The sequence below is a fragment of the Colletes latitarsis genome, chromosome 8, assembly GCF_051014445.1.
Source record: "Colletes latitarsis isolate SP2378_abdomen chromosome 8, iyColLati1, whole genome shotgun sequence".
Lineage (NCBI taxonomy): Eukaryota > Metazoa > Arthropoda > Insecta > Hymenoptera > Colletidae > Colletes > Colletes latitarsis.
In genome coordinates, this window is record NC_135141.1 from 18964432 (window position 1) to 18976882 (window position 12451).

The 12451-nt window shown below is 36.2% G+C and overlaps 1 protein-coding gene across 4 annotated transcripts in view; it reads left to right on the forward strand.

Annotated features, from left to right (window-relative positions):
• Positions 1-12451, forward strand: part of LOC143344630 (uncharacterized) — a 93619-nt gene that overhangs the window by 56400 nt on the left and 24768 nt on the right. The window contains exon 1 of one of the 4 annotated variants that reach the window (XM_076770869.1): positions 7355-7606. The exons of 2 other annotated variants lie outside the window; for them this stretch is intronic. Coding sequence is in view for 1 of the 2 variants with exons in the window: in XM_076770865.1 (XP_076626980.1) it covers positions 11068-11121 (54 nt within the window). In the remaining variant the exon portion in view is untranslated. Of the gene's footprint in view, positions 1-7354; positions 7607-10741; positions 11122-12451 lie in introns of those variants that run through there. One more of the 4 variants, XM_076770865.1, reaches the window with a different exon arrangement.

The window sequence follows — 12451 nt, forward strand, 5'->3', positions numbered from 1 at the left end:
CAGTTTTTAATAGATAGTTACAAACTGTGTAACCGTTTTCATGCGTACAATTATATTCTATTGAGCAATTCGTATTTATAAGCATCGACTTTTCACGTTCCCTTATATGCATACACGTTCTTTTACGAAATAAAAAAAATAATGGATAATTTTGATTTATCAGTTATTCACAGATTACATTATCTAAATAACATTCGCCCAATGCAGATTTCAATTAGTCCAGAGCAAGAACTTTCGCTTTGTTTGTCATTTATTTCCTGCCTATAAATATAAATATGCGTATCGACTATAAAATTGTCTGGTCGAAGCTGGATAAAAACGAAAGAGGATTATGAAATACTTCAGCAATTTCGCGTATCAGTGTCGCGCGGAATGGTATTCCACGTTAGAAACGCTATCGCGGATATTTGTTAACTTGTTACCAGGAAATTTCACAGTTAATCCCCTTATTTCTCGATCAAACGACAGTGTCAAGTAGCGGTACACACGGCATTGGGAATGTATGTTTAACCCAGATCGTTCTCCAGCACGACATTGTGTTAGGCGTTCTCGATAAGATCGCTCTCGGTAATGATGGATGTTGCTCGGCCGATCCCGGCGCCTTTTAAAATAAGGAGGAGCAATCGGTACAAGGATGTGAAACTTAAACGTTCCGGTTCGTACCTTTTTTCTCGTCCAGAAACGGAATTCTTTACTCGCGACTCCACCGAATTAACTAAAGCGAAGAAAGCGTAACAAACGCGGATAATTATTAATCGCACCGGGAAAAGTTGACGGCTTAACGGCGTTGCAAAACTGATCGAAAAGAAATAAATAAAAGAACCGACAAACTCGTAGGATAATAAATTGCAACCGTATCGCTTATTTTTTGCACGCGTTTATAGGTTACATTCCTCTTTAAGAGGCAGGTTGCTAATTTCAGACCACAAAATCGATATTCCGTCTTTGCAACACGTTATTTCTGTATTTGATTAAAAATTTCATGAAATTAATATACAGTTACACCTACTCGTATTCGTATACTATAATTTAGATAAAGATTTAAATTAGAAGTAATACTTGTCAGTAGTCGCAGTGCATTTGAAAGCGTTGGTTCTCGTACGATCACCGAAGTACAGCTGCATTGGGCGCGGTCAACTTTGGGATGGGTGACCGCTTGGAAGAAAAAAAACACATGTTATTGATATTGTATAATGTTTATACATCATTACACCTATTTATGAATCCTGTAAGTGGGAATTACTTGTGAATTAATATTAAAGGAAACTCTATTTTAAATAGAAATAACACATTGTTAATAAAAAAAAAGTTTCCTCCCATTTATAAGTGAATCATCATATAGTAGTGTACGAATAGAAGTTAAGTAGTAACCTTTGAAACAACTGGATTAATTCTCAAGAATTATTAACACATTCCGTGCCAGGACCAATTTTCGTTGTCGAGTGCAACACAGTGGTGTTTCACTTATGATATTTATAGGACCGTAATTAAGTTAGGGTAGCAATTTTCCGCGTTAAATCTATGACGATTTTCTCATCAATTACCGTCATGAATTTTTCACTTAGTTGCTATTTCCATGGTTCAATGGGTATAGAACTAGTTTTTCGAAATATGAGGGATCGTAAAAGAGGTTTCTCGCGATAACGAGAAAGTGCGGCGTTATTTTCTGCGTAGTTAAATTACTTTCTACATTCCAGCTATCAATGTTTAATTGCTTCTTTCTGTTCGGCAATTTTCGCGATTACACGTTACTACTTGTTAAAAATCTATTAAATGGTTAATTGAAACCAGGAACTTTATCGAAAAGCAAAGTGTCTCGATATTTGTCGCGTGAAAAACTCTATTAAATGGTTAATTGAAACTGGGAGCTTTATCGATAATCAAAGTGTTTCGATCGACAGTATCGTCCCGATAGACCTCAATCGTTTAACAGATAATAGTAATGTGTAGAGCTATGCGATCGAGCAAAAATAACGTAAAATTCTTTGTTGTGATAAATGTATTCCGAGAACCAAGTCGATTCTAGATTCTTGGGTAATTATCGTCGATATGGTAAGAATTGTGTATGGTCGATTTACTTGAATGGGAAAGATACCTTTCATTGGTCTTATCAGAATTCGAAATCGATGAGCTTAACGTGGATAATTTGGTAGGAACGAAACAAAATGTAATTCCACCGGACAAGATAAATGTGTATCGTTTCCAACTAAAGCAATCGGCGGGAAACCAGCGAGAAAAAGGAAGATAAGATAGCTGGTAGCCACTACTATTGAGATTACAACATTGTCGACATTTCTGAAATCGTGTTTCGTTCGAACGTACACATATCAACGAAAAATTTTATCGAAAGATACGATTAGAGCGATGCAAATAAAAACATTATAACAATTTTAACAAGGCAGAGGCAATTAAAGTCCTCGCTGTTCCTTTTAACAGGCAAACCAATCCCTAATCTTCTGTATCTTACACGGTGTCCCTTTTCAATCTCTTGATACTTATTATTAATTATTGAAACAATCATTTTGAGTCCTCAGAGCAATTACAATTATTTATTTCATTTTATCTTTTCAACGTTAGAAGTAAAATTGGGGCATACGATTTCTGATGCCGTTCTGAAACAAAACAAATCTGACGAAGTAGGAATCGATAAATACTACGAGCGAATCAACACGTCCGAATTGGACTCATTTTTGTCACGTCGTAAAAAAAAATCGTGCTGTCTGCTGACACAGTGAAAGGCGATTTCTATCTGCGTCACGGTAATGATGGACGTGTTTCTTCTATCGCCATTTGTGACTGATTTAATTTTGAACGGTATTGTTCTGCATCAAATTAACTAATCAATTAAAAATCAACGTTACGTCCGGTGCAACATTATTTTTGTTTGCAGTTTTCAAAAATTTTCAAATGATGCTGTATATCGTGTACATCAAAATGACACAATATCAGGTTGTCTTTCGTAGTTATCGTTTCGTTTCACTTCAAAGTTCTATCACTCTCGGAAAGGCCTGTACAATCGTTGATGGCCTTGCATTTGACTTTAAACACTATTAACACTAGATTGCCTAAGGAAGTAATTTTGACTGCTTTTCAATTTCAATTAGAAAAATAATTATGTATATAATGATACAGTTTCTTAGAATTTTGTGACTTTTTATACAACATATAAATGCGTTTATTAATAATTGTAGTTGCCTCCCCCCTCCTTCATTTCCGATATATATATGTGTCGGAATCCATTAAAAAGTTTTTGTTTTGTTGTTCTCAAATTGAATATTACTTCACGTTGTGCAAATAAAGTTATATTGGCTCTAATCGATATTTAAATGTAATCGATGCAAAAAATGTCACCGGAAACGCAAACGTGCGTCTGGTTGGCGTTGACGTTTGGATGTGGCCTTTGAAGGTAGTCGAGTTGGTTGTCTGGTTACCAGAACGTTTGAAAAAAGAAGGATTCGAAAAAGAAACGAGCAGATTTAAAAAGGTTTCCAGACTGTAAAGACGTGCGGGAAAATTTAGATAAAGAATCCCTGCAAAGGACTCATCAGTTATCGTTGCACATTCTTTCGTGTTGTTTAAGTGTTTGTGTTTGTGTTATAGTTATCAATTATAAGTTTATTTAGTTAAAAGAGTTAAAAAAATAAGATATGCATAGAGCGACGAGACAAAGGCTTGGTCGCCCGAGAGGCCTAATGCAAGTCGCCCTAGAGAGATGGTCAACGATAATGTTTCTCCGACATATGTATATATGTGTTATACCTATATTGCCCAAAAGCAGTCATTTTGACTACTTGGGAAATTTTAAATAATCAAATGACTTTTATTATTGAATTGAGTAAATTTCTTATATGACCAGATCGGCTCTGGATTGGAATAACAGTTTATATTTTTTTTTGATTACCGTCACATGATAACATACAAGTTCATGATAAATTGTCGTTCACTGAAGGATCATTGGAGGATCAAGGAAGATCACTGACTGCTTGATGCCACAGCCCAGCATACTGTAACTATTATATATATATATATCAATTATGAAAATTGATAAAAGTAATAAAAAAATGTTACCGGACTCTATTCAATTTTATAACAAAACAAAATTTGGAGTTGATATGGCGGATCAAATGGCCAGAAAATATACAGTAAAATCTAGTTCTCGTAGATGGTCCCCCCCCCCCCCCAAACATTTTTCAATATTTTAGATTTGGCTGCTATAAATGCTTGGATCCTTTACAAAGAAACGACAGGAATACAAATACAACGAAAACAGTTCTTGTTTCAATTAGCAGAACAGCTTTCCACCGATTACAGAGTTGTAAGACAGAAAAATTCTTCAGAACATGAAGACCCACAAAGATCAACTGCAACATCATCAAATACAGCATATTCTAACAAACGAAAAATTTGTCAAGTATGACTTTGCCACAATAACAAAGCAAATAATATATGTGAAAAATGTCAAAAGTATGTTTGCGGAAGATGTACACATAAAAGATTTCCACTTTCATTTGCTTAAAATGTACAAACAATAATGCATAAATTATTTTTTTTTTCCAAATGAAGTAAATTTTTTTTATTTTTAATACTTACTAATAACTTGTTGTATGACTGTAAATAATATAAAAAATATTAAAAATTAATTTTAAATTAATTTCTTTACAATGCAGTCGTTTTGACTGCTTTTGGGCAATATAGGTATACAGGATGTTCGGCCACCCCTGAGAAAAATTTTAATGGGAGATTCTAGAGGCCAAAATAATACGAAAATCAAGAATACCAATTTGTTGATGGAGGCTTCGTTAAAAAGTTATTAACAATTAAATTCAAAAATTTCAAATCGTTTTGGAAAAATTATTTTCGGTTGCGGGGACCAATTACAATCATTTTTGATGAATACACATATCCCCGAAATCCTACCCTCCTTCGAGAAAAAAATTCGGGTAGGTGATGCTTGGCAAAAAAAAAATTTTTCAAATCGTTCGAAAAAAATTATTTCCGATTGCAAGGGCCGATTACAATAATTTTTTATGAATAGATATACCCCGGAAATCCTACCCAGTTTGGAGAAAAAAATTCGAGAAGGTGTGAAATATTTCAACAAAATTAAAAAATTTTAAATCGTTCTAAAAAAATTATTTTTGATTGCAGGGACCAATTATAATAATTTTTGGTCAATAGACATACCCTCGAAATCGTAACCATTTTCGAGAAAAAAATTCCTCACCGAAAATATAATTTCAGGCCAAAAATGCTTCCCGTAAATTTCATGCGAATCTTTAAAACACCATAACTTCTGAACGGATTGGACGATTTTAATGTTCAAAAAGCCAAACGTCGCGTATTTTAGTGAAGAATATATAATAATTATAAAAATATTGGAAAGGTTGTTCCTTGGCCTCGTTATGTTAGAAAAACCCCATAAAAATGGTCCAATTTTCAAACAGCCATAACTCCTACAATAGTGAATATATTTCAATGAAACTTTTTTCTGAAGTAGAGCTCATGGGTACCTACAAAAAAGTATTAAACAACTTTTCTGTAGGACGTCAAGCGAAATTATTAAAAATCAAACACGAATGTTTAAGGAAAATCGACAGGGGGTAGGTGCCTAAATTTTTCGGCGAAATTGAAAAGTTTCAAATCGTTCTGGAAAAATTATTTTCGGTTGCGGGGGTCAATTACAATACTTTTTGGTCAATAGACATACTCTCGAAATCCTACTCACTTTCGAGAAAAAAATTCGAATAGGTAGTGATATTTTCAGATGAAATTAAGAAATTCCAAATCATACTAAAAAAATTATATTCAATTACAGGGGTCAATTGCAAGCATTTTTGGTCAACAGACATAACCCCGATATCCTACTCAGTTTCGAGAAAAAAAATTCGAGAAGGTGTGAAATTTTTCGACGGAAAAAAAAAATTTCAAATCGTTTTGGAAAAATTATTTTCAGTTGTCAATTACAATCATTTTTGGTCAACAGACATACTCCTGAAATCTTACCCACTTTCGAGAAAAAAATTCAGTATTGGCGGAACTTTAAACGTTAATAACTTCTTAACGAAGCCTCAATCAACATATTGGTATTCTTGACTTTCGTCTTATTTTGGCCTCTAGAATCTCCCATTAAAATTTTTCCCGGGGGTGGCCGAACACCCTGTATACTAAGTTTCAGTCTTTCTAGTGTTAAAAAAGAAAATCGATATTCGTCGATGTTGCATTTTTCTGGGTCACATGATACAAACGATTTCCGTTTCGCGTGTGCATGCACAATCAGTCGCTGGACTCGAGTTCCCGTAAAGTACATCGATTGAAATAAGAAGTAATATTTATTCTATTGTAGTCTGTGCTCGATAAGAGCGCGTTGCCAGCTCCATTATAAGGCAGAAGTTAGCGTCCGTAAATTTCGAATATCGTGTAAACCGATCGAACAATGCCACGTACTGTATGACGCAAATTGTTATCTCGCCACTATATCGATTCTCTATTTTATTCCATTCCTGTCGTTAGCCATATGTCGCCCGCCGTGTCGCGCGGCATTGTCTCAAGAAGCGACCAAGGGTTTACAGTTTAACCAATTGGAAAACAATAATGATACAGTGGATAATAAAATTATTGTCTAGGTTCCAAAATTGCTTGACAGAATACAAATAAATTTTTCAGACAATAATTTCTTGCAAATTATTATTTTAATAGAATTGAAATGTGGAGAAATACTTTTTGAACAAAATTCCCAATGAATAAGATCGTAGTTACGTGGAACTATTTCTGACAAAAGTAAAATATATTTTCCAGCATTCGTCGTATAAGAGAAAAAAGAAGAAACCGGATACCAAACGCTCGCTGATGTCACGAACTGCTTTATTGTGTCCGATTGCGAAAAGTTGACGCACTCTGCTTGTCAAGGCGTATCTCTTAAAAGGTCGTGGAGTACGTAAAGACCCGCACAGAAGGTATCCTTTTGTCGTACACCTGCTTTTGTTTCCCGTGTGTGCGTGTGCAGACGCGAAACGACCGTACGTACCCGCATCGAGCGACTCCACCTACTTTTAAGTATTTGTACAGGGTGTTCAACCATGGACGGGCAAAATATATGCTTGCAAAGGAAACGTTAGCATTTAAATCGCATAAAAACTATAATGATATTTTGAATAACAGCCAAGGTAGATTACCTTACAAGCAACATCTCAAATCTACACCGATTTTAAAATTTTTTATTTTATTTTGCTGACGTGTAAATCGACATTCTGATCGTTAGACGAGAGTTAGGAAAATTTTAATATTGTATATGTTTACGAATGGAAAAACCAGACAGAATAATAAATGTATTAGCTCTTTATACCTGGTAGGCATATACAAATGGTTTCAGCGTTGTACACGTTCGTCGTTATCATTTCTTTTTTACTAGCAGTCGTGTAAGATTTCGGGGAAGCACCGACATACATATATCATCGCGATAATAATGTTGACACGACGAAGAACAGGCCAGTCTGCGCGACACCATGATTCGACACATAATGACGTAACGTGTAACGAAATAGTCGATTTCACCTAAAACCGGAAACATCGCGATTAACTGGTTCGCCCGGATTATTAACACCAAACGGTATTGCTCTCAAACGACGGCTAAAAATTGCTATGCTTAATTCATAATGCTTACATAATTTTCTGCGATATCGTGTCACTGACAGGCACAACGAAACTGATAATGCCTTTATCTTTTAATCGTAATTTTTGTAGTAATATGAGGCAATCGTCTAGGTAGGTCCATAAATTCATGAGCATTTTTCCAAGTATAATGAACAAAGTAAAACGACTGTTATTGTCTTCAAATGTCTTTTGTCGTTTTAAGTGAAATTTTTTAAATTTCATAGTTGTGCAAAGTTGTACTGATTTTGATGGAAAATATTATGAAATTCTTTGTCTTTTATGAATCATGATAGAATCATGAAATTGTTGTTTCAATATCCGTAGAGTATCGATGTGTCGCAAGCACTCCTCTACTCGTTTGTACACTGTTGTGGATGCATTAATGTGGATTAATTTCAATATTGGACACTAGCCATCTGTCGAAGTCATTGTCAATGATAAAATATACGCGAAATTGCGTTACAAATCAGCCTTGTCCCACAATCGTTTACAGTCGACTACAATCTTGCAATACTAAACATGAAAATAAATAACAGAGTTTAAGGGGTTAATAAGAATCCTTTTGTCAGCGTGGAATAATTATATTTAATAGTTTACCTCCTATCTTCTATTTATATTTACAATTTTAAGTTTAAACTGCCGGTCACCGGTGACCACCATGACATTCAACGCGTTAATCATATACAGGGTGTTTGGCCAAACCTGGGAAAAATTTTAATGAAGGATTCTAGAGGCCAAAATGAGTCGAAAATCAAGAATACCAATTTGTTGATGGAGGCTTCGTTAAAAAGTTAACAATTAAATTCAAAAGTTTCAAATCATTGTGAAAAAATTATTTTCAGTTGCGGGGGTCAATTACAATCATTTTTGATGGTTACACATACCTCCGAAATCCCATCCACTTTCGAGAAAAAAATTCGAGAATGTGAGAAATTTTTCGGCCAAAAAAAAATTTTTCAAATCGTTCTAAAAAAATTATTTTCAGTTGCGGGGGTCAATTACAATCATTTTTAGTGAACAGGCATACCCCCGAAATCCTACCCACTTCCGAGAAAAAAATTCGAGAAAGTGTGAAATTTTTCGACGGAAAAAAAAAATTTGAAATCGTTTTAAAAAAATTATTTTCAGTTGCGGGGGTCAATTACAATCATTTTTAGTGAATAGACATACCCCCGAAATCTTGCGCATTTTCGAGAAAAAAATTCAGTACGAGCGGAATTTTAAACGTTAACAACTTTTTGACGAAGCCTCGATCAACAAATTGGTATTCTTGATTTTCGTCTTATTTTGGCTTCTAGAATCCTCCATTAAAATTTTTCCCAGGTGTGACCGAACACCCTGTATAATAAATTACAAAAATACATACAAAATTTAACGTTGACCGTCCACAAAGAGATATATCAGACCCCATAAAATTGTATCTCGATCAGATAACATAAGAACCTGCTCCAAAGTCCTCAAAGTTTCACACATTATCCGATAATTCTTATTATCCGATAGAGCTGATACAGAAATTATCTTTTTACGCATTCGAACCATTCTAGGGGCTGGGGTTGAAACATTCTGAAACAAAAAAATAACTCATGCACACGTACACACGTTGCAACGTCAGACACATTCTTTAAAATGCAATAATACTGTTTCAAATAAGATCAAACGTTGCAGGAATATTTTTCTTTTAAATTAAATGGTTCGCGATGGGAGGCAAAATATTGTTTGAGACCATATTTCGAAACGTTATCTCGTCTCTTAATTTATCGTTTCGTTGCCTTGAATCTTGCCGAAATTCCTCGCTGGTGTTTGCTTCCGTTTACGAAGATTCAACCGCGATCGGCGCGTACCGTCGCGACGACTGGCGTCATAATTGTCGTCGCTGTTATCAATTGTCCTGCAGGTGACAGATAACGTGCAAGTTTCCCGACGCCGGTTAGTTCAGCGTTTCTTGCCGCGGCGCGAAGAACTTCTTTCCGCGATGGTGCGCCACGAACGATCAACAATAATATCGTCGATGTCGGTGGATCAATGAAACGTTGGAACAGTTTAATCCAGTTGCAGGTCTTATCGACGATCATGGATCGTTCAATTTCACGAAAAAACGAACTTCGAGGCGAACGGAAATCCGTGTTGCAATGCGTTCAAAGAGCCCAGAGATTTACATAACTCAGCCATGGAAAACCTTCCTTCGAGCCAATTAATTCCGTCCAATTAACACCGTGCAGCATCGATTATGGATTCGTCCCTCCTCTCGTATTCTTCCCACGAGTATCGTAAATATTTCTACAATATTAAATCTTACGAACCTTCTGGTGTTAAAAATTCCATTTCGAGAACAATTAACAGTTGTCAGAGGGTTGGTTCTCGGAATGTTGCTGAGAGCAATTATCGGATGCAGGAGTGACAGGCGCGTATGCAGGCTGATAACGTAATCGTCTGTGTGCGAGTACTCACGTTGGACGGGAAGCTACATTTGCAGCCATGAATCTGCGCTCACGTGTCGAAGTGGGATTATCTGCTAAGTCGTTGCTCGACACGACGAGATAGCGAGAGAAAAGTATCGAAAATTATCACACTGTGAGAAGAGATGCTCTATTGTGCTTTACATCATCGATGAGAATCGTAAATCCGCGAATCACGTTGCTCCGTCGAAGAAGAAAGCTGAGGAAACTCTGACGGCGTCTGTGTAGCCACTGAGAAAGTCATCGAGATTTCAGTAGAAAATAGTAGATCGAAGTGGATGGGGAATGAAAAGTCTCGCGGTACAGTGTTCTCGTATCGACGCGTTAAATGTGCATTTCAACCAGTTTATAAAGTTAAAAAGTGAGAAATAAAAATAAATAACTCTAAGAGGATTTATAGAATCGTCAGCCTTATCATTTATTGCAACAGTTTATTTCGACGGACACTTAATCCAGTGGAAACAATAACTACCAACTCAAGAATAACCTCATCTTCGAACACGTATCTATTTAATCTGTTCACTGTCGAACATTTCATTATAATAAATACCCAAGTGGCGAATAACGAGATAATCTTGAAAGCCCAAAGTATTCTCATAACGAAATATACAAATTTAGACCAGTGGAGCCGAAAGAATTCGTCAGCTCGTCGATGGAACGTTATTTTTGTTCGATCAGACGTCTCATTCAACGCAAACAATACCTAAGCGACCGCGATAGTACAAAAATTGCATCAACCACGAGGAATGCAAATCGTCGAGGATGAATCAACAAACAGGTATCTCACCGTCGACGAAATTTTTCAGCTCGTGGGTAGAAACGGAAAGACTCTCGCGAAAAGACTATCCGCGTGAGATAAAACTCGAGTGAATGTAAGTCGAGGTCTCCGCTGACGATCTTGGCTGGAACAAAAACAGAGAAAAAAGAATCGAGCGGTCTTCGCCGATAATCATTGGGAACAATGTCGTGCAGGAAGAAGATAGACTCGAAACTCTGGCTGGGCTACACCCAAGCGGTAAGAATCGATTGTATTCGTGCATCGTGATAACGGTTATCCCCCAGACTAACCGAGGGCCAGCGAACCGGGTTTCTAAGGTAACCGAGTTAATAAATCGATGAAACGTTATCGTGCAGGATTGAATTCAGTCCCGAGCCAGGGATATTCCCGTTGTGGGCTTTTTTACGCCCCGCGCGATGGAGTCACGATCAAGGACGAAGCAGTCTGATGCTTTATGCTCCTCGGTGACTTTGTTCGAAATGGAGTTGTCTGCAATGCGGATGAACCCTTCGAGACACGCTGGGGTCTTCCAATGGTGCGTTTGGACCAAATGTTCGTTTTGACCCACCCTCCCCTCCAGCTCCAGTAAAATTTTGCTAATTTAGAGAGCATTCGTTCGTGTTCGATTAGTGTAAACTGTCATGGCGGATGCCAGGGAATGCTCGAGGATTTGTATTTTTATTTAGATAAAAAGCTTTACTCTGAAATGAAATAAGTTGAATGTTTCAAAGAGTAAAACCATGAATTTTGTAATAATAGAAAAGTTAGTTCTGTGGAAAGTTTAAATTAGTTACAGAAAATATCCTTTCATACTTGCTGGCCTTTATCTTCCCCATACATGATCTTGTAAAATAACAAAAAATTTATTACTGACTCGGTAGTTGACCTATATATAGTTAGGTGATTCCCTACAGAATTTAAGGTGAAAGGTCAAAAGTTGGAATTTTGTAATCGAGATTCTTGCACAATGCGCTCTGGTAAAACATTTAATCGATCGATGCCCAACGAAGCGAACAATATTTTTTTATTTTCCAGAAAATGGAGCACTCTTATTGCGCTGGGTAAATAATGACCTGCGTTTTTTTGGCACGGAACACACGCGAAAACGGGGTTAAGTTTTTACTGGGTCTAGGTTGAAACAGTTTCCGTTCGACGATAAGGGAGACATGACATTCTTTAGTTTCTGCGGAGGAAACAATTTATAAAACATAACATTACTTTGCAAAACGAATTAAGTAGAAAGTCCAAGGATTATTTATGTTACTCCGTCCACAAAATATTCCATTTATACAGGGTGTTCGGCCACTCCTGGGAAAAATTTTAATGGGAGATTCTAGAGGCCAAAATAAGTCGAAAATCAAGAATACCAATTTGTTGATGGAGGTTTCGTTAAAAAGTTAACAATTAAATTCCAAAATTTTAAATCGTTCTGGAAAAATTATTTTTGGTTGCAGGGGTCGATTACAATCATTTTTGGTCAATAGACATACCTTCGAAATCCTATCCACTTTCGAGAAAAAAAATCGGGTAGGTGTTGAAATTTTTCAACAAAATTAAAAAATTTCAA